The 22,169-nt window shown below is 45.6% G+C and overlaps 1 protein-coding gene across 2 annotated transcripts in view; it reads right to left on the reverse strand.

Annotated features, from left to right (window-relative positions):
• Window positions 1–2,054: 2,054 nt before the first annotated feature.
• LOC106562306 (spondin-1) overlaps window positions 2,055–22,169 on the reverse strand; it is a 143,687-nt gene continuing 123,572 nt past the window's right edge. Inside the window, exons 8-16 of one of the 2 annotated variants that reach the window (XM_045689214.2) lie at window positions 19,687–19,888; window positions 17,539–17,679; window positions 15,160–15,235; window positions 14,205–14,387; window positions 12,064–12,234; window positions 11,419–11,586; window positions 11,002–11,166; window positions 4,039–4,332; window positions 2,055–3,269 (exon numbers count right to left, since the gene is read on the reverse strand). In XM_045689214.2, the coding sequence (XP_045545170.1) occupies window positions 3,106–3,269; window positions 4,039–4,332; window positions 11,002–11,166; window positions 11,419–11,586; window positions 12,064–12,234; window positions 14,205–14,387; window positions 15,160–15,235; window positions 17,539–17,679; window positions 19,687–19,888 (1,564 nt within the window). In that variant the 3' untranslated portion in view covers window positions 2,055–3,105. Of the gene's footprint in view, window positions 3,270–4,038; window positions 4,333–11,001; window positions 11,167–11,418; window positions 11,587–12,063; window positions 12,235–14,204; window positions 14,388–15,159; window positions 15,236–17,538; window positions 17,680–19,686; window positions 19,910–22,169 lie in introns of both variants that reach the window. The other variant, XM_045689213.2, reaches the window with a different exon arrangement.

Genomic DNA, 22,169 nt, shown 5'->3' on the forward strand with positions numbered 1-22,169 from the left:
ACTGTTTCAGTCTCTCTACTGTTAATAAATGTAAAACTATTCATGCCAACTTCACACTATGCACAGTCATTTTACACCATAAGTCAATCAGAGTGATTTTCAATGCAAAGGAATGCAGAGGCATGTAAAGAGTCTCACCATACATTACGCAGTGCCATTGCAGCACAAAGGAGGCTTTTCCTACTAGTGGCTTTCTCAATGTTTATACCACAGAGCACTTAACATACCAAAGCAAAACTTCTCATTGGACTCAAAGTTTTTCGTCAGTCGACTTGAGATCTCACCAGCAGTAGCCTAAAGGCAGTCTGAGATAGAGAGGTAGACATCACATCTATTTTGAGCTCACCTATCCTGCCTTGATGCCAACAGGGAGAGAAGGCGGAGAGAAGCCAGCAAGCCAGCCCTCTGTCAGAGAAGAGACAGTTCATGTTGATGGATGTCTTATGGGCACTCTGGAACACTCCCACACAGTCGACCACTGCACTGCCTCTAGTCTGTGTGTGTAAAGCTGTAGCACCACCCCTTATTTACTGTGGGCAACGTTTCAAATAGGCCTGCAGTGGCGAGTCCTGGAGAGCTGCTTATGATCTGCTGTGAGTGGTTGCTGTGGCAACAGTGAATGCAAAAAACGACGCCTGATGAGGTCCCGGGGGGAGCGCTTTGAGACGAGTCACCGTGTGCTGCATTCTCACTCACTCACACACACATGCAAACATGCACACACGCACACTCGCACGCGCACACATACATCAACAGCATCACTCATCCGAGTACAAAGACAGCAACAACGATCTTATGCAACTCTTTATCTCACATCTCTCTTCTCCCATTTAGCCACTATCACCATGGATATTTAATGTATATTTCAGCAGATATCACCTTGACAATTCATGTTGGAAGTCTCCCAAAGCTGCAGTGTGAACCTAATGTGTGGTTGTTATGGCATTGTGTATATCATTGTAAAGTGTGTTTGTGTTGCATTATTCACCTTTTCCCTCTGAATTCCACCACCCATAGGACACCATCATATCCCTCAGGCTGTCAAAGGTTGAGTCTAATTTAAATATTTTCTTCAAGATGGCCGCCAGTGCATGACATCTCTGTTCAATTATTTCCTCTCTCTTTACTCTGCTTCGTTTAAGTGAAATACTACTTAATGGAGACACAAATTGAAACCAAAGCATGTTGCTTTAATGAGCAAAGCTGGCAACTAACTGTCCCTGATTGTGTCACTGTGAATACCTTTAGAAGACGAGCTCAGACTATGAGCAACCTGGGTGCATTCAGCAAGGCACAACGTTGTACAACTTTCAGATAGCATGTAGAAATATAGTATGTAGAACAAACATGCCTCTCTGACATGTAGAATAAGGAATCATATCAGCTCTACTCATGACATTTCTATCTACAGTGTTTCCTAATGTTTGGATACTGAACATGGCCCTCGTAACTGTGTTTAGGGCCAAACGCTGATGGGATGAGTCACATGTCTCAGTGTATGAGACTGATGCTGGATTTCCATACATTTCTGACAGTGAAGTGGCCTAATATGTGGATCTTTACACACACTCAGCATTAATCAGTGTTGCCTGAAGGCTAAAAAAAGAAAACCCTCAACACCTCAAGGCTCATCAATAAATAGGTATCTTCTGCCACCGTCTGGTCAATGTGTGTATGTACTGCACCACCGGGAAGCTCACCCTTTTGCAGACCAGTGTTACTGTGCAGCTCCCTGCCTAGACACTCACATATCTCTGGTTATGGGTTGAGAAAAAGGTGTCATGATAATCAAGTATGCTGTTACAGTACTATGTATGACCAAAGTGCATTGAAAAAGCACAGGCTTAGATGGCACCTACTGGTTTACTGACTCTACCTGTCAAATGAAAAATAACTCACTTCTAATGAATTTATAGTCTCCATCTAGTGGCCAAGAGTATGAAATGCATTGGTTTATGAATTGTATGTAAACCCTGGCATGAATATGGACCTCAACGTAATATAATACATTTACCTCAATATAAATGGTAATTAAACAAAAATAAACATCCGTATGACAATTTCTAACATTTACTTTTATTGTAAAGGTGATATATTCCAAAATATTAATATGTTAGAGGAGCAGAGGAAAAAGAGACGTAAAGACACGTAAAAAACATCTACACAAGACTTTGGTAAGACTCTTGGGTGATATTGTTATCAAAAAATCCACAGCAAAAAAATAAAAATGATCTTATAATAACAATGCACAAAATCATAGAGATTTCCATTGCGGTGTGTCTACATGAACAGTAGTACAGCTGAGTAAAAAGTCATACAGGAGATTTCTTGATCATAGAAACATCTTTTTTTTCTGAAGGATTATAAAATGCTGGAATGGCTGGGTAACTGTGCTTTAAGTTCTGGGATAATATACACTACCAAAGAGGATACTACAGGATATAGCCTAACAGTACTATCTCTTATTAAATCAATTGGTGTTTTCATCATTATCATTACTCAAGAATATTATACCACAACAAGTTTACAGTAATCTTGCAGAAGAATCCTATATGTAACAGAGCTAGTTTATTGTACACACAGAGGAAAATCAGTCAGGTTCATCAGATGCTAGGCGTTATTTGGGGAAGCCTAGATCCTCTCTCAAAATGGCTGTTTGTTTTACGCTCGAGAAGAGACCAAGGGAATTCCTTCCTTCCTTCTTGTAAAATAACCCATGACAATTGACCTTGAAGAATGGGTAATTTCAGAATTTGCCAAACTCTTTCCAACCTCTGACTAGAGGTGTATACAGAACCAGTGTACCTTCCCCAGTCTAGAATCTTCAATCCCCAATCTAGAATCTTCAGACTCAGCCCTGGATTAAACCAAGAGAGATTAAGGTCCGTGCCAGCCCTAAACAGAGTGCATTGAGTGACACTATGCCACCTCACGCTCTGTCCCATAACCAACTTGCCCATAGGCACAGATCTAGGATCAGCTTACAATCCCCAAACCTAACCTGAACTGTCATAGGGGAAAACAACTGAGCTCACACCAGTGTTTATGGGCAATCTCCACCCACTCCGTACCCATCCCATCCCCGTCCTGCCCACCTTGGTCCATCTAGCAGGGGTACACGTTACACGCTCGGATCTCCTTCCTGTCCTTGCAGCTGGGGAGCTGGGCGCTCTTAAGCCTCTTCTTGGCTGTCATGAGCCGCTCCTGGATCCCCCCGCCACACAGCTTGGTACAGTCCGTCCAGCTGGACCATGGCCTCATCTTACAGCCTGATGAGATGGAAAGAGAGAGATTGTATACATTTTCAATGACAATTGTTCCTTGTTAAAGAATAGCAATGATCATATTGAAAATACTGACTATCAAAACTGACTGTGATTTAGTTTTCTATTAGTACATTTACATGCACACTAATGCAATATTAAACTGATTATGGCAGTAGGCAGATTATTCAATAGTCATGTAAACAAATTACTCTGCTCATCTTAATCGGGGTAAGGTCAAAAGAAGTAAGCAATTATTAGGACATGTAAACACCTTAATCGGCGTGCCAGCGGTGTATTTGATCTGTGAATGTGATAGCACCAGCCGAGTGAGCCTCCCTCTTTAGAGCGAGTAAAGTGTGTTCGGAACAACTGAATGTATATGTCTTAGAAGTAGTTTTCACAAACAAACTTTATATGTCCCAACTCAGAATCAAATATGCTTCCCACAAATAACATGTTCGCTGTGGTAGAACTTTATTTTTTTTTTACATTTATCAGAATGTCATCAGGTAGCCTGATTTCAGATGTGTCCATGTAAACAGGGTTATTAGGAAAATCGTTGTTCTTGCATTGCATGTAAACATTTTAATCAAACTATTATATTAACCTGACTATCCACAATTATCACATAATCACATTATTGTGTGTATGTAACCGCACTCTATGATTTAGCTTGTTATGATTTGTGATGACAGTGATGATGATGCAAATGATAATGACTATAACACTGCTGCTGACAATGGTTATGGTGGTGATAATGAGGTCTACCAACCTGGGTGTTCAGCAGGTGATGTGGTCTCCTCCCCCTGTCGACCCCCCTGTTTGCTCCTCCTCTTCTCCCTCGCCTCCTTGCGTCGTTTCTTCTCGTCGCTGTTGACCTGACCCTGGCCACCACCGCGGTTACACTTCCTGATCTTACACTTCTTCCTCTGTACTGTCTCAGGACACGAGTCCCCTCCGAACTGGGGCTCCAGCTTCACCATGCGTGTCCTTATCATGTGACCTTTACCACAGGATTTGTTACACTCAGACCACTCCGTCCACTCTGACACCATACAGTCTGTCGCTGTACAGAGAGAGAGAGAGAGAGAGAGAGAGAGAGAGAGAGAGAGAGAGAGAGAGAGAGAGAGAGAGACAGAAGAGAGGGGGGATGAGAGATAATGATGAGGGGGACAGGGTGGAGTAAGAAAGGTGAAGAGTTAATATGGGAAGAAAGCTTGTAGATAGACCTCATGACTTTGCATTAGCGTTCCTTGTTCTAAACATAACACAATATGAATGCCCTGGAAACAGATTCTCTGACTTATGTCCATAACGAGAACATTCTTACGAACTGCAGGGATGATTAGGGCTGGCCAGAATAATTCTGCCAGCTTTATTCCCTCACTAAGACTGAGGGAAGACCAGTTAACAAGCTTTTTCACCCCAATACAATGACATGTGTGCCAAAGTTAAAGATGGTTATTTTTGCCTTTTAATCCCTTTCTTCACAATACAGCCCTTAAATTAGCTCCCTCATTTTCTAGGGAACAGGAGAAAGGAGTGGAGAAAGAGTATTTTCCTATGGTAATGTGTCTTCCAGTCCTGTACCTGACTAGAATATACAGTTAAAGTCGGAAGTTTACATACACCTTAGCCAAATACATTTAAACTCAGTTTTTCACATTCCTGACATTTAATCCTAGTAAAAAATTCCCTGTCTTAGGTCAGTTAGGATCACCGCTTTATTTTAAGAGTGTGAAATGTCAGAATAATAGTAGAGAGAATGATTTATTTCAGCTTTTATTTCTTTCATCACATTCCGAGTGGGTCAGAAGTTTACATACACTCAATTAGTATTTGGTAGCATTGCATTAAAATGTTTAACTTGGGTCAAACGTTTTTGGGTAGCCTTCCACAAGCTGGGTGAATTTTGGCACATTCCTCCTGACAGAGCTGGTGTAACTGAGTTGGGTTTGTAGGCCTCCTTGCTCACAAACACATTTTCAGTTCTGCCCACAAATTTTCTATAGGATTGAGGTCAGGGCTCTGTGATGGCCACTCAAATACCTTGACTTTGTTGTCCTTAAGCCCTTTTGCCACAATTTTGGAAGTATGCTTGGGGTCATTGTCCATTTGGAAGACCCATTTGCGACCAAGCTTTAACTTCCTGACTGATGTCTTGAGATGTTGCTTCAATATATTCACATACTTTTCCTACCTCATGATGACATCTATTTTGTGAAGTGCACCAGTCTCTCCTGCAGCAAAGCACCCCCACAACATGAAGCTGCCACCCCGTGCTTCACGGTTGGGATGGTGTTCTTCGGCTTTCAAGCCTCCCCCTTTTCCCTCCAAACATAATGATGGTCATTTTGGCCAAACAGTTCTATTTTTGTTTCGTCAGACCAGAGGACAATTCTCCCAAAAGTACGATCTTTGTCCCCATGTGCAGTTGCCAACCGTAGTCTGGCTTTTTTATGGCGGTTTTGGTGGGAGAGGGAAAGGACAGCAAGGACAGCAAGGACAGTTTGGAGCGAGCAGTCGCGAGCAGTTGCACCACGCTTCGCTCCACAGGTAATATTACACTTCACTACATTACAACGGCTTGATTTGTTTGATCTGAGCAATTCTTCTTAGCTAGCTACATAGCCGTCTTTGTATCAAAGATAATTGTGTAGTTTAGAGTAACTGAGTAATTATCGAGGCTAGCTATCTTCGTCCTCCTAACGTAGTCAACACTGCTAGCTGCTAGCTAGCTAGTCATCACTGCTAGCTAGCCAACTTCTACCGACTAGCAGCACTGCAGAAACTATTACATCGTAACGACTTGATTAGTGTGGTGTTAGTGTTAGTTAGCCAGCTACATAGTTGTCTTTGCTGTCTCTGTATCTAAGATAATTGTGTAGTTTGAGTTTGAGTATTATCGAGGTGAGCTAGCCAGCTGCGACGCGGCGCCAGACTTACTCAACACACCTAGTCATCATTAACCCACTGCCAGCTAGCCAACCGTTACTGACTAGCAGCGCTGTAGATACTAATACTTTACAACGGAACGATTTGACTAGTGCAGTGTTACCTAGCTAGCTACTTAGTTGTCTTTGTCATAGCTTGATAATTGTTAGCTAGCCAGCCATCGAGGTTAGCTAGCAAGCTATTTCCGTCCCCCGCGACGCCATTTTTCCTAACCCAGCCAACTATTACCGACGAGCAGCATTGTTGAAACTAAATACACTACAAGGAACGTCTTGATTAGTGTTATGTTAGCTAGCTAGCTACAAAGTTGCTTTGTATCATGACATGGTGTAGTACTGAAACTACCGAAGTTACCTAGCCAGCTACACGTTCAAAGTCAACAACGCAGCCACTGCTAGCTAGCCTACTCCACCAGCCAGCAGTACTGTATCATTTTAGTCAATAAGATTTTTGCTACGTAAGCTTAACTTCCTGAACATTCGAGACGTGTAGTCCACTTGTCATTCCAATCTCCTTTGCATTAGCGTAGCCTCTTCTGTAGCTTGTCTACTATGTGTCTGTCTATCCCTGTTCTCTCTCCTCTACACAGGCCATACAAACGCTCCACACCGCGTGGCCGCTGCCACTCTAACCTGGTGGTCCCAGCGCGCACGACCCACGTGGAGTTCCAGGTCTCCGGCAGCCTCTGGAACTGCCGGTCTGCGGCCAACAAGGCTGAGTTCATCTCAGCCTATGCTACCCTCCAGTCCCTAGACTTCCTGGCGCTGACGGAAACATGGATTACCACAGATAACACTGCTACTCCTACTGCTCTCTCCTCGTCTGACTACGTGTTCTCGCATACCCCTAGAGCATCGAGCCAGCGGGGTGGTGGCACTGGAATCCTCATCTCTCCCAAGTGGACATTCTCTCTTTCTCCCCTGACCCATCTGTCTATCTCCTCATTTGAATTCCATGCTGTCACAGTTACCAGCCCTTTCAAGCTTAACATCCTTATCATTTATCGCCCTCCAGGTTCCCTTGGAGAGTTCATCAATGAGCTTGACGCCTTGATAAGTTCCTTTCCTGAGGATGGCTCACCTCTCACAGTTCTGGGTGACTTTAACCTCCCCACGTCTACCTTCGACTCATTCCTCTCTGCCTCCTTCTTTCCACTCCTCTCCTCTTTCGACCTCACCCTCTCACCTTCCCCCCCTACTCACAAGGCAGGCAATACGCTTGACCTCATCTTTACTAGATGCTGTTCTTCCACTAATCTCATTGCAACTCCCCTCCAAGTCTCCGACCACTACCTTGTATCCTTTTCCCTCTCGCTCTCATCCAACACTTCTCACTCTGCCCCTACTCGGATGGTATTGCGCCGTCCCAACCTTCGCGCTCTCTCTCCCGCTACTCTCTCCTCTTCCATCCTATCATCTCTTCCCTCTGCTCAAACCTTCTCCAACCTATCTCCTGATTCTGCCTCCTCAACCCTCCTCTCCTCCCTCTCTGCATCCTTTGATTTCCTCTGTCCCCTATCCTCCAGGCCGGCTCGGTCCTCCCCTCCTGCTCCGTGGCTCGACGACTCACTGCGAGCTCACAGAACAGGGCTCCGGGCAGCCGAGCGGAAATGGAGGAAAACTCGCCTCCCTGCGGACCTGGCATCCTTTCACTCCCTCCTATCTACATTTTCCTCTTCTGTCTCTGCTGCTAAAGCCACTTTCTACCACTCTAAACTCCAAGCATCTGCCTCTAACCCTAGGAAGCTCTTTGCTACCTTCTCCTCCCTCCTGAATCCTCCTCCCCCTCCCCCCCCCTCCTCCCTCTCTGCGGATGACTTCGTCAACCATTTTGAAAAGAAGGTTGACGACATCCGATCCTCGTTTGCTAAGTCAAACGACACTGCTGGTCCTGCTCACACTGCCCTACCCTGTGCTTTGACCTCTTCCTCCCCTCTCTCTCCAGATGAAATCTCGCGTCTTGTGACGGCCGGCCGCCCAACAACCTGCCCACTTGACCTTATCCCCTCCTCTCTTCTCCAGACCATTTCCGGAGACCTTCTCCCCTACCTCACCTCGCTCATCAACTCATCCTTGACCGCTGGCTACGTCCCTTCCGTCTTCAAGAGAGCGAGAGTTGCACCCCTTCTGAAAAAACCTACACTCGATCCCTCCGATGTCAACAACTACAGACCAGTATCCCTTCTTTCCTTTCTCTCCAAAACTCTTGAACGCGCCGTCCTTGGCCAGCTCTCTTGCTATCTCTCTCAGAATGACCTTCTTGATCCTAATCAGTCAGGTTTCAAGACTGGGCATTCAACTGAGACTGCTCTTCTCTGTGTCACGGAGGCTCTCCGCACTGCTAAAGCTAACTCTCTCTCCTCTGCTCTCATCCTTCTAGACCTATCTGCTGCCTTTGATACCGTGAACCATCAGATCCTCCTCTCCACCCTCTCCGAGCTGGGCATCTCCGGCGCCGCCCACGCTTGGATTGCGTCCTACATGACAGGTCGCTCCTACCAGGTGGCGTGGCGAGAATCTGTCTCCGCACCACGTGCTCTCACCACTGGTGTCCCCCAGGGCTCTGTTCTTGGCCCACTCCTATTCTCGCTATACACCAAGTCACTTGGCTCTGTCATATCCTCACATGGTCTCTCATATCATTGCTATGCAGATGACACACAATTAATCTTCTCCTTTCCCCCTTCTGACAACCAGGTGGCGAATCGCATCTCTGCATGTCTGGCAGACATATCAGTGTGGATGACGGATCACCACCTCAAGCTGAACCTCGGCAAGACGGAGCTGCTCTTCCTCCCGGGGAAGGACTGCCCGTTCCATGATCTCGCCATCACGGTTGACAACTCCCTTGTGTCCTCCTCCCAGAGTGCTAAGAGCCTTGGCGTGACCCTGGACAACACCCTGTCGTTCTCCACCAACATCAAGGCGGTGACCCGATCCTGTAGGTTCATGCTCTACAACATTCGCAGAGTACGACCCTGCCTCACACAGGAAGCGGCGCAGGTCCTAATCCAGGCACTTGTCATCTCCCGTCTGGATTATTGCAACTCGCTGTTGGCTGGGCTCCCTGCCTGTGCCATTAAACCCCTACAACTCATCCAGAACGCCGCAGCCCGTCTGGTGTTCAACCTTCCCAAGTTCTCTCACGTCACCCCGCTCCTCCGCTCTCTCCACTGGCTTCCAGTCGAAGCTCGCATCCGCTACAAGACCATGGTGCTTGCCTACGGAGCTGTGAGGGGAACGGCACCTCCGTACCTTCAGGCTCTGATCAGGCCCTACACCCAAACAAGGGCACTCCGTTCATCCACCTCTGGCCTGCTCGCCTCCCTACCTCTGAGGAAGCACAGTTCCCGCTCAGCCCAGTCAAAACTGTTCGCTGCTCTGGCACCCCAATGGTGGAACAAGCTCCCTCACGACGCCAGGACAGCGGAGTCAATCACCACCTTCCGGAGACACCTGAAACCCCACCTCTTCAAGGAATACCTGGGATAGGATAAAGTAATCCTTCTAACCCCCCCCTTAAAAGATTTAGATGCACTATTGTAAAGTGGTTGTTCCACTGGATATTATAAGGTGAATGCACCAATTTGTAAGTCGCTCTGGATAAGAGCGTCTGCTAAATGACTTAAATGTAAATGTAAATGTTTTGGAGCAGTGACTTCTTCCTTCCTGAGCGGACTTTCAGGTTATGTCGATATAAGTCTCGTTTTACTGTGGATATAGATACTTTTGTACCTGTTTCCTCCAGCATCTTCATAAGGTCCTTTGCTGTTGTTCTGGGATTGATTTGCACTTTTTGCACCAAAGAACGTTCATCTCTAGGAGACGTCTCCTTCCTGAGCGGTATGACGGCTGCGTGGTCTCATGATGTTTATACTTACGTACTATTCTTTGTACAGATGAACGTGATACCTTCAAGCATTTGGAAATTGCTCCCAAGGATGAACCAGACTTGTGGAAGTCTACAATTTTTTTTCTGAGGTCTTGGCTGATTTATTTTGATTTTCCCATGAAGGTAGGCCTTGAAATACATCCACAGGTACACCCACAATTGACTCAAATTATGTCAATTAGCCTATCAGAAGCTTCTAAAGCCATGAACTCATTTTCTGGAATTTTCCAAGCTGTTTAAAGGCACATTCAACTTAGTGTATGTAAACCCACTGGAATTGTGATACAGTGAATTATAAGTGAAATAATCTGTCTGTAAACAACTGTTGGAAAATCTACTTGTGTCATGCACAAGGTAGATGTCCTAACTGACTTGCCAAAATTATAGTTTGTTAACAATACATTTGTGGAGTGGTTGAAAAACTAGTTTTAATGACCCCACCTTAAGTGTATGTAAACCTCCGACTTCAACTGTATATAACCGATTAAGGCTTAAATGTGAGAGCACATGGGCACTTCTGGGTTCCAATGGAGGAGCAGCTTGAGGAAGCTGTTCCCTCTCATATAAACCAGCTAATACCCCACCAGGGTATTCTCATGATAACACTATCTGGGAGAGTTTGGGCTGGAGATGAGACTATGGGCACTCCTAACGCAGATGTCAAACCGATGTGTACACACTAACAAGCCAAGTGTGTTTTATGTGTGTATGCATGTGGATATGATAGGGAGAGTATTACAAGCAGACAGATGTTAGGTTGCACAATGAAGATACTAATCAGCATTATTATGAATTACACATGTGCAGAACTGTTTCTTGGTGTGTCCACACATGAATAAAGTAGGTTCGCTCCAATGTGTGTGTGTGTGTGTGTATGTGTGTTCCTTACGACACTCTGGCAGCATGCACTTCTCCACCTGCTCCAGGTCCTCTGTACACTCTCCCAGCTCCACAGGAGACTTGAGCACGCGCTGCCTCGTCCGCATGCCCTTCCCACACGTCACACTGCAGTCACTCCAGTCAGACCACGGAGACAGCATACAGGGGATGGTGTCTGTGTACACAGGACCCACACAGAATCAGTGTCACATACAATGTCTATCTGATTTCATGTAGTTGGCATTTGTTGTGGTGTGTGTAAGTGTGCAGGTGTGTGTACAGATGAGCGTGTGTGTGCATGTGTATGTTTGTTTGTATAAGCCTTCTTATGCTTATCTGTGTGCGTGTGAGTGCGTGGGAATATGTGTGTGTGAGTGCGTATGTGTGAGTGTGTGTGTGTGAGTGTGTGTGTGTGTATGTTACTCACGACACTCTGGCATCATGCACTTCTCCACCTCCAGCACCTCAGCCCCACAGATGGAGCCGTCTGGTGGAGGCATCTTCACCATGCGTTCCCTCCTCTTCATGCCCAGCCCACAGGTGGCACTGCAGGAGTCCCACTCACCCCACTCTGTCACCAGACAACTGTTGGGGGCTGAAGAGAGGGAGGGGGGATCAGACAGTTAAGAGGGGAAAAGGCAGAGAGGGGGAAGGGAAGCGGAGGAGCGAATGAGAAGGGGAGAGGGAAGAGGGGAGGGAGGGTGGGAGAGAGGAAGAGAAGGGGAGTGGGTGTGTTCAATGGGAGAGACAGAACTTAATCCACATTTGCATTACTTTGTCCTGTAATCACGCATAATTATACATCATCCTAATAGTTTGAACAGTACATTTGAATAATTTAGCAGATGCTCTTCCACTGTGAATTGATGCACACAATGAGCCTCATTTATCTACATCATAGAAATACATAGATTTGTTTGTATGAAAAGTACATACACAGATTAATCAAAAGTTTCCTATACCTCGGAAAATGTTTGTTTACCTGATTAAAAACAAAAACTTTGGTAAAAGCAGCAATGTTTGTGATAAATGACTTTGTGAACCCTTGATTTCAGGGGTTAAAGCTACTCACTGCATTCCTCGTTCACAATACACTTCTCGTTCTCCTCAGTAGGTAAGGTACACACAGAGCCATCGTCAGGGAACTGCTTGACATAGCGTTCCCGGGACCGCAGGCCCATCCCACATGACATGCTGCACGGAGACCAGGTGATCCACTCTGACATCGTGCAGGTGGACCCTTCTGAGAGGTCAGGGGCAAAGTGCAGAAGGTCAGAGTCAGTTATATGGCATTTGAGTTGCATTCAGGATTTTAATGTCCTTACAGTGTTAGTAGCTACATCACACTTTATATAATCAACCAGTGTATGATGCATCTACATTATCGGACCTTCTGTTAGTCTCATTTATCATAATAAGACAATAGGAGACTATGAGCATCTATGTCAGCTCATGGCCATTACAAGAGCTTGTACCAGTATGCCTGTACCCACAGTGTTACCCAAGAGCTTGTACAAGTACGCCTGTACCCACAGTGTTACACAAGAGCTTGTACCAGTACGCCTGTACCCACAGTGTTACCCAAGAGGTTGTACCAGTACGCCTGTACCCACAGTGTTACACAAGAGCTTGTACCAGTACGCCTGTACCCACAGTGTTACCCAAGAGCTTGTACCAGTACGCCTGTACCCAAAGTGTTACCCAAGAGCTTGTACCAGTACGCCTGTACCCAAAGTGTTACCCAAGAGCTTGTACCAGTACGCCTGTACCCAAAGTGTTACCCAAGAGCTTGTACCAGTATGCCTGTACCCAAAGTGTTACGCAAGAGCTTGTACCAGTACGCATGTACCCAAAGTGTTACCCAAGAGCTTATACCAGTAGGCGGCCTGTACCCACAGTGTTACCCAAAAATCTTGTACCAGTACGCATGTACCCAAAGTGTTACCCAAGAGCTTATACCAGTAGGCGGCCTGTACCCACAGTGTTACCCAAAAATCTTGTACCAGTACGCATGTACCCAAAGTGTTACCCAAGAGCTTATACCAGTAGGCGGCCTGTACCCACAGTGTTACCCAAAAATCTTGTACCAGTACGCCTGTACCCAAAGTGTTACCCAAGAGCTTTGAAAATGCATGAGCTGTGAACACATTTATGCAGCAGACATGTTTCTCCTCATTTATATAAACCCCCTGCTGTTGTTGCATTATGTTCCGTTGGGAGGGAGGCACGATAAGAATCGTTCTGGGTGAGACTCACATGGATTTATATCTAAACCCTCCCTCTCCAGACTGAAAGACTCATTAAGCTCTGCTCAATAAAGAAGCTCATCATTAATAAGATGAGAAAATCATTAATGAATCATTAATAATAAACAAATCATGAATAAGAGCCCCGAATAAGAGCCCATGTGTGTGTGTATGGGACCCGTACACACACACACACACACACACACACACACACACACACACACACACACACACACACACACACACACACACACACACACACACACATACCCAAGCCTATTTTATTATTCATTAGTCTTTCACTGCAAGCAGCAAAGACGTGATGCCCCCTGTGTGTATTCTCATAACTTGTTATATGTCTTTTAATAAAGCCTTAGTATCCACTGTGGCCTCCCAGCAGCTTTAGCCCATTACACATTTTATAGGCTTGTCTCAGAAACACAGTGTCCCCCTCACCTCTATGCTGCTACAACTTTATTGGCTGAGCTACAAACGAGCTGGGGGCTTTATCGATGACCCAACACCAATAAAGACCTGCAGTAAACCAGATTTTACCTTTCCCTGTCTGACTCTTTGCAATAACCTATGAAATGCTAACAAAGATGATGTCCACACTAATAAAGCTCCTAGAGCTCATACAGGGACTTGGTAGGATGTTGAAGTTTGTTTTTAGATGGGTGTTTATACACCAAGCCAGCAACAAGAAACACACATTTCCAGATTGTATCCTAGATTGTATTGCACTATATGTGTTCATGTCAATATATATTTGTGTAAAGGGGGTGGTTCGGTGAACCACGTTCATGTGTTGAGTAACATTGCCTGAGACAAAGACTTGTGTTAGCTCCCTGAGCTAATATATCGGCTTTAGCTCAGGAGGCAAACACAGTCTTGTAAATCTGAGGTTAACCTGTGTTCGAAACCCCGCCATGTCTCATGAGCTGCCTAGTACATCCAACATACTGACCCTCGTCGCTGCAGCCAGGCCCCATGCAGGGCTCAAAGTCCTGGGTGTGAGGACAGGGTACACTGAGGTCCAACTGGGCCTTCAGCATCCTCTGTCTCATCCTCTTGCCCTTGTCACAGGTGGCTGAGCTGCAGGCTGACCAGGGAGACCAGTTGGAGTAGATACACGTCTCTGGAGTGTCGTCTGAAGGGAGGGAAAGTGAGAACGAGAGAGAGAGAGCAAGACAGAGAGAGAGAGAGAGAGAGAGAGTGGGAAGGGAGGGGGGAGAAAGGGTGGCAGAGGAGGGGAGAGAGAGGGCTTAGAGGAAGAGAGAGGGGTGGGGAGAGAGAGAGAGAGAGAGAGGAGAAAGACATTAATCAAATGAAGGGCACAAACACAAACGTTCAAAGTCATAACTAGTTATGTGTTTCCTCAGGTGTGTGTTGAGTGCCTAAGCCCCTCCTCACTAAGTGATGTGCTATTGAAACATTCATCTGACTCAAATCAAACATCTCTGTCCCTGGGACATGTTAAGGAGCGAATATTCACTTGGAGCAATCTCAACTGCAGCCTTACTAATTTATTGAAAATGCCACTACTGATCAAATCTGCTTACGATTCCATCTGTGCAGCATTCCCATGAGAGAGAGAGAGAGAGAGGAGAGAGAGAGACAGAGAGAGAGAGGGAGAGAGGGAGAGAGAGAGAGGGAGAGAGAGAGAGAGAGAGAGAGAGAGAGAGAGAGAGAGAGAGACATGGAGGACGATTATGCTGAGCTGGGTTAACTAATTCAACTGTTTCTCAAGCTCTGGTTCTAATCTCCCACTCCTGGAGATGGGCAGAGGGAGAATGAGAGAGAGCGAGAGACATGCCTTTCTCCTCTCTCTTGCTTATCACTCCTCTGTTATAACCTTTGTTGGCAGAGTTGGGGAGATACAGGGACTCAGAGGGGAGAGAGAGATAAAGAGAGACACAAACCTTCCTCTTTCTCCTCCTGGGCGATATCAGCCACAATGTCATCCACGTTATCAGGCACGACGTTGCACTGCTCTCCCTGCGGACAGACAAACACAGGCCTGCGTTGTGGAATACATACTAGTTATTTAACTTTCTAGCGAACGGGGCTGTGATATGGGGACATGCTGATAATGGCATTCAGCTGTCATAACAACAGAGGTCCGCTTAGGTCAAGTGACAAACGATCAGAGTGATAGGGTGTGTGTGGGGCTGGGGGGGTTGCTGTGTGTGTGCGATTCCAAATCAAATCAAAGTTTATTTGTCACGTGTGCCGAATACAACAGGTTCACCTTACAGTGAAATGCTTACTTACAGGCCCTAACCAACAGTGCAATTTTTAAGTAAAAAATAGGTATTAGGTAAACGATAGATAAGTAAAGAAATAAAAAACAACAGTAAAAAGACAGTGAAAAATAACAGTAGCGAGGCTATATACAACAGCGAGGCTATAACAGTAGCGAGGCTATATACAGGGACCGGTTAGTCGGGCTAATTGAGGTAGTATGTACATGTAGGTATGGTTAAAGTGACTATGCATATGGGGTGGCTGGGGTCTTTTACAATTTTTAGGGCCTTCCTCTGACACCACCTGGTGTAGAGGTCCACTACCCTCTGTAGTGCCTTGCGGTCGGAGGCCGAGCAGTTGCCGTACGAGACAGTGATGCTCTCGATGTTGCAGCTGTAGAACCTTTTGAGGATATGAGGACCCATGCCACATCTTTTTAGTTTCCTGAGGGGAAATAGGCTTTGTCGTGCCCTCTTCACGACTGTCTTGTTGTGTTTGGACCATTCTATTTTGTTGGTGATGTGGACACCAAGGAACTTGAAGCTCTCAACCTGCTCCACTACAGCCCCGTCCATGAGAATGGGGGTGTGCTCGGTCCTCCTTTTCCAATCATCTCCTTAGTCTTGGTTACGTTGAGGGATAGGTTGTTGTTCTGGCACCACCCAGCCAGGTCTCTGACCTCTTCCCTAAAGGCGGTCTCATTGTTGTCGGGGATCAGGCCTACCACTGTTGTGTCTTTGGCAAACTTAATGGTGTTGGAGTCGTGCCTGGCCACGCAGTCATGGGTGAACAGGGAGTACAGGTGGGGACTGTGCACGCACTCCTGAGGGGCTCCAGTGTTGAGGATCAGCGTGGCAGATGTGATGCTACCTACCCTCACCACCTGGGGGCGACCCGTCAGGAAGTCCAGGATCCAGTTGCAGAGGGAGGTGTTTAGTCCCAGGGTCCTTAGCTTAGTGATTAGCTTTGAGGGTACTATGGTGTTGAACGCTGAGCTGTAGTCAATGAATAGCATTCTCACGTAGGTGTTCCTTTTGTCTAGGTGGGAAAGGGCATTGTGGAGTGCAGTAGAGATTGCGTCATCTGTGGATCTGTTTGGGCGGTATGCAAATTGGAGTGGGTCTAGGGTTTCTGGGATAATGGTGTTGTGAGCCATTATCAGCCTTTCAAAGCACTTCATGGCTACGGATGTGAGTGCTATGGGTGTGTAGTCATTTAGGCAGGTTGCCTTAGTGTTCTTGGGCACAGGGACTACAGTGGTCTGCTTGAAACATGTTGGTATTACAGACTCAATCAGGGACACGTTGAAAATGTCAGTGAAGACACCTGCCAGTTGGTCGGTGTAGTACGATTTAATCTTAGCGCTTTGCCTGTTTGATGGTACGTCGGAGGGCATAGCAGGATTGTGCTTCAGTGTGTGAGGATCAATATATTGATAAAGACTATGAGTAGATGGAGAGATTCTAGTTGAGTCTGCCAGGCAGGATGCTGTGTAAATGCTATAGTCCACTGACATTTACATCACTGTTCAACACCTGTTCTCTTCAAACTGCACCTATACAACTAACATCTATATCTACAGCTGTGTTGACCCACAACATCTTCAGTTAGACACTGGAGCAATGCAGAGGGAGTTAAAATTAAGTTACTTTCTTCTCAGACTGAAAAATATGTCTCTTCCTCTCAGTGTCTGAAGCTTTAAAGTTGACATTTCTAGTTCAGTACACCAATATGTTCCATTGTACTGTTTGTTTACCTTCTCATTTCGAATCGTATACCGAAACAACGTTATGAACACAGGCACATAATCAAACGTTTGCAACCGCTTTGAGATCTTAGAGCGAACCTCAAACAATGCCTTGATGTGCATGAAATCAGGTTGTGTTGGTGACAGCTGGAGGGAAAGAACATGAGGAGTGAGTAGAGCATGAGACAGAAAGAGAATGGAAATAGGAATTGAAGTGAGCAAAGAAAGAGGATCGAGGCAACAAGTTGGAGAGATGTAGCAGCCAAAAGAATGGAAGAAATGGAGAGAGATGATTGGATGAACAGACCTTTCGGGCGATGCGCTCCACTACTACCCTGGCCACGGGGGTGATGGCGCCCCCCTCAGGGTCGTAGAAGGGGCTCTGGGGGTGGTCCAGGCTAGTCAGGGGGCGGATCTTCTCCTGAGGGACTGTGGGCTTGTTGGGAGACTGGAGGTCAGAACACACACACACAAATGAAGAGTCAACATAGATACATGACTTTGCTTTTCATGTCAATATGTGTTCCATTGTAGTATTGAGGAACAGTGTCATGATATCAGTGATAAAATATGTATTTGCAGATAACCTTGAAAGGTTGCAATAGGTCTCTTCATGTGCAATATGGAGGTATGCAATACATCTATAATATAGTCTTGTCCCAGCACAAATAACATATGGCCTCCTAAGACTGGCAAACCTAGACTATACAAGTCACAAAGCCACATCCACTAAAACAACATGAATCCATAGATCTGGGTCAGGGACACTGTGGGTTATGGGGTTATGTGGTGAAACTGTTGTCATTAGTCTGCAGCAAACGTCTGCTAGCAGGGGGCTAACACAGCAAACACAGCCACAGGGCTTCTGAAGGCACAACACTGGAAAACAAGCCATCCACTAGCCATCCACTAGTCTGAACATGAAGGGTTGACATGTAACTTCGTAAAAGTGCTGTTGTGATCAAAATCTTTCACACCTGTGAACTTCTGATTCAATTACAATGTACAGAATGCGGTTGCTACATCACTACATACATCCTACTGTTTCACACCAGTGGAGAGCAGAGTCACACAGTGAGAGAGAACGCCACAGGAGGTTACCAGGAGCTGTTTTAACAACTCCAAACGTCAACTTCAGGCTTCCTGAAACAACAGAGACCACTAAAATATATAGACACAGTTCAATAATAAAACACTATACAACCTCATTTCATAACTCTTGACCGGTTCTTACACAACGTGTTCTTTCTTCCACCCAAGTACACTGTAAGTATGTCTGAGGCTCCAGACATTTGATATGAGTAAGGTCATTGGTGGGGCGAGCCAAATTCAACAGGGGAGTAACAGTTCAACAGGTTCGTCTGTGAACTCCAAGGGATCAGCCAAAGGTCTGTCTGTGAGCTCACACAGCACAGCACAGTCATAGACTCTCCTCAACCAGTCTGTCCACATGGAAAAATAATATATTGACATATATACAGAGTGTACAAAACATCAGGAACACCTGCTCTTCCATGACAGACTGACCAGGTGAATCTTGGTGAAAGCTATAGTACCTTATTGATGTCACTTGTTAAATCCACTTCAATCAGTTTAGATGAAGGGGAGGAGACAGGTTAAAGAAGGATTATTAAGCCTTCACATACACATGGATTGTGTATGTGTGCCATTCAGAAGGTAAATGGAAAAGACAAAATATTGAAGTGCCTTTGAACGGGGTATAGTAGTAGGTGCCAGCCGCACCGGTTTGAATGTGGCAGGAATTGCAATGCTGCTGGGTTTTTCACGCTCAACAGTTTTCCGTGTGTATCAAGAACCACCCAAACGACCTCCAGACAACTTGACAGAAATGTAGGAAGCTTTTGACACCTTGTAGAGTCCATGCCCCGATGAATTGAGGCAGTTCTGAGGGCAAAAGTGGGTGCAAGTCAATATTAGAAAAGTGTTCCTAATGTTTTGTACACTCAGTGTATTGCAATATTATTTTTGACAATATCTTAATATTATTTTTGTGCTAGCCGGCTGTACATGCACCAAAATTACAGTATTTTTCCTTCATAGCTTGTTCTCCATCTTCTTTTTAAATACTGAGCCAATTTGTTTTCAGCACATTTATTTCCATGACTGATCAAAAGTCATTTTGTCATGGCTCTTTTGTCCCTCTGCAGCAGATGAATGTTTGGAACATCGCATTGCAGTATCGAATAGTAATACATATAGATTCATGAGAATCGCAATAGATATCATATCGGCACCTAAGTATCATGATAATATGGTATCGTGAGGTCCCTGGGAACTCCCAGCCCTATAAGAATGTGTGATTTTATACAGTAGGTGGTGTGAGTGATGTGTGATGTCTGGGGCTTGAGCTCCAGGGTTATGGTTAGAATCACTGTGGTAGTGATAGTGTGAATATTAGAGCGTGTAGTTGTGACATTTTGAGGGGGTCACTGACCTCATAGGTGACCCCGTTGTCAGTGCCTGCATCCCAGGGGATCATATCTTGGACAACCCTCTGGGCCCAACCACACTCCTTGGTGCAGAGGTCCTCTGCAGACAGCCCCACGTTCCAGTCAGGGCTGGGCCCCAGCATGGTGAGGAAGGACATCAGGTGACGGATACGGTCCACTGAGAACTCAGCCGACGGGGCAGCACGACTGGAGGACAGAGAGAAGGGACTATTTTGAAGAAAGTCACAATTGCAATAATTGTGATATGTGATGTTTTACCTACCTTTAGTTGATCAATGCACTGATTGCAAGTCACTCTGGATAAGGGTGCCTGTTAAATGACTAAATATGAAAAGTAGAAGAGAGAAGAGAGAGAGTATAGAGCGAGAGAAAGAGAGAGGAAGAGGGAGAGAGAGAGAGAGAGAGAGAACAGAAATACTGACTGAAGTCCCTAAAAAGCATGAAAAAGCAAGAGGGATAGCAAGGAAAGGGAGATGAAGAACGAGGAAAGGATGATAGAAGCGCTACTTAAGTCCACAGAGATGTAGAGAAGTTTCTTTGTTGCCTCAGGCATGCCCTGCGCATCCAGCTCACCCCCTACAACAGTTCAACACAGAGCTGCCAGCCAGAGGAAAAGAGTAATAAACACCCCTAAGGACTTTACTGGTGGCAGAGAACCATGAATGTGTGTGTGTGTGTGTATGTGTGTGTGTGTGTGTGTGTGTGTGTGTGTGTGTGTGTGTGTGTGTGTGTGTGTGTGTGTGTGTGTGTGTGTGTGTGTGTGTGTGTGCAACAGATAATGTTGTGATGAGAGATCACACACACCCAAAGAGATGTGTGCGCTAGTTCACAGACAGTCACAAGCACAATAATGCACACGGCAGCACAAATGTCTGTTCAGAAATACTTTTTCCTAGTACCAAACCACAGCATTTCTAATGAACGTTTATCAGGGGTTGATAGATACCTCCCACCCTCCTACACCCTATCCCTCCTGCCACCCTGTCAATTACAAGTTGGCTTTGTGTTGGGTCCAATGTGGCTGTCAGAAATAAACCTAAGGCCTCCGAGACTGGCTGAGCTGAGCAAAGGGACACGGTGACACGCGGTGAGGGGGAAGAGGGGACGGCTGGCAGCCTGCTGTGTGTTCCCAGAGGATTAGAGTTCTTCCACATCCTTAGAGGTGATTATTACTGTGTATGGGAGGACAATACAGGACTGGACTGGACAGGGCTGAGGTGTGTGTGGTGATAGAAAATCTGATGGATTTACCGGCAGATGAAGAACAGAACAGTGACAGGAGAATAGCAGGGGGGATAATTGTTTCAGGTGACAATTGAGCTTCCGTACAGTCTTAGAAGGTGCTATGTAGAACCATACATATCATAACGCCTTTCATTGAGGGCCATGTTATACCCTAACACAGTGTTGTTAGAAAATTCCTGGTTTACAGGCCACATCAGGCTTGCAAGTCACATTATGTTGGCTTGCAAAGTGATGTTCAATTCCTATTGGAATCCAGCCAGAGTTAGGATATCCAACAAGTGGAATTTTTTATCACCTGCAATTTGCATTGAGAATGACTGCCATGGTAGGGAAGATGGATAACAGATACTACCTCAATGATCTAAACTGGAACAACCCTCTCAGTAATGGGTGCAATAAGTCAAAGTATTAACAAATTGGTTTAGTTTACAAAAAATGTACATTATTTATCTTTGTGTAGCATACCATTTATCAACCAATCAATGTCCATGCAAAAACACATTAAAATAAACAATTCTGAAAATCACCATGCAATAGAGCATGCTGGGAAATATGATATACTCTATGGTTCTAAACTCAGCAAAAAAAGAAATGTCCCTTTTTCAGGACCATGTCTTTCAAAGATAATTAGTAAAAATCCAAATAACTTCACAGATCTTCATTGTAAAGGGTTTAAACACTGTTTCCCATGCTTGTTCAAGGAACCATAAACAATTAATGAACATGCGCCTGTGGAACAGTCGTTAAGACACTAACAGCTAACAGACGAGAGGCAATTAAGGTCACAGTTATGAAAACATAGGACACTAAAGAGGCCTTTCTACTGACTCTGAAAAACACCAAAAGAAAGATTCCCAGGTTCCCTGCTTATCTGCGTGAACGTGCCTTAGGCATGCTGCAAGGAGGCATGAGGACTGCAGATGTGGCCAGGGCAATAAATTGCAATGTCCGTACTGTGAGACGCCTAAGACAGAGCAACAGGGAGACAGGATGGACAGCTGATCGTCCTCAGAGTGGCAGGCCACGTGTAACAACACCTGCACAGGATTGGTACATCCGAACATCACACCTGCGGGACAGGTACATGGCAACAAGTGCCCAAGTTACACCAGGAATGCACAATCCCTCCATCAGTGCTCAGACTGTCCGCAATAGGCTGAGAGAGGCTGGACTGAGGGCTTGTAGGTTTGTTGTAAGACAGGTCCTCACCAGACATCCCCGG

The sequence above is a fragment of the Salmo salar genome, chromosome 11 (genome assembly GCF_965601325.2).
Source record: "Salmo salar chromosome 11, fSalSal1, whole genome shotgun sequence".
NCBI classification, from domain to species: Eukaryota; Metazoa; Chordata; class Actinopteri; order Salmoniformes; family Salmonidae; genus Salmo; species Salmo salar.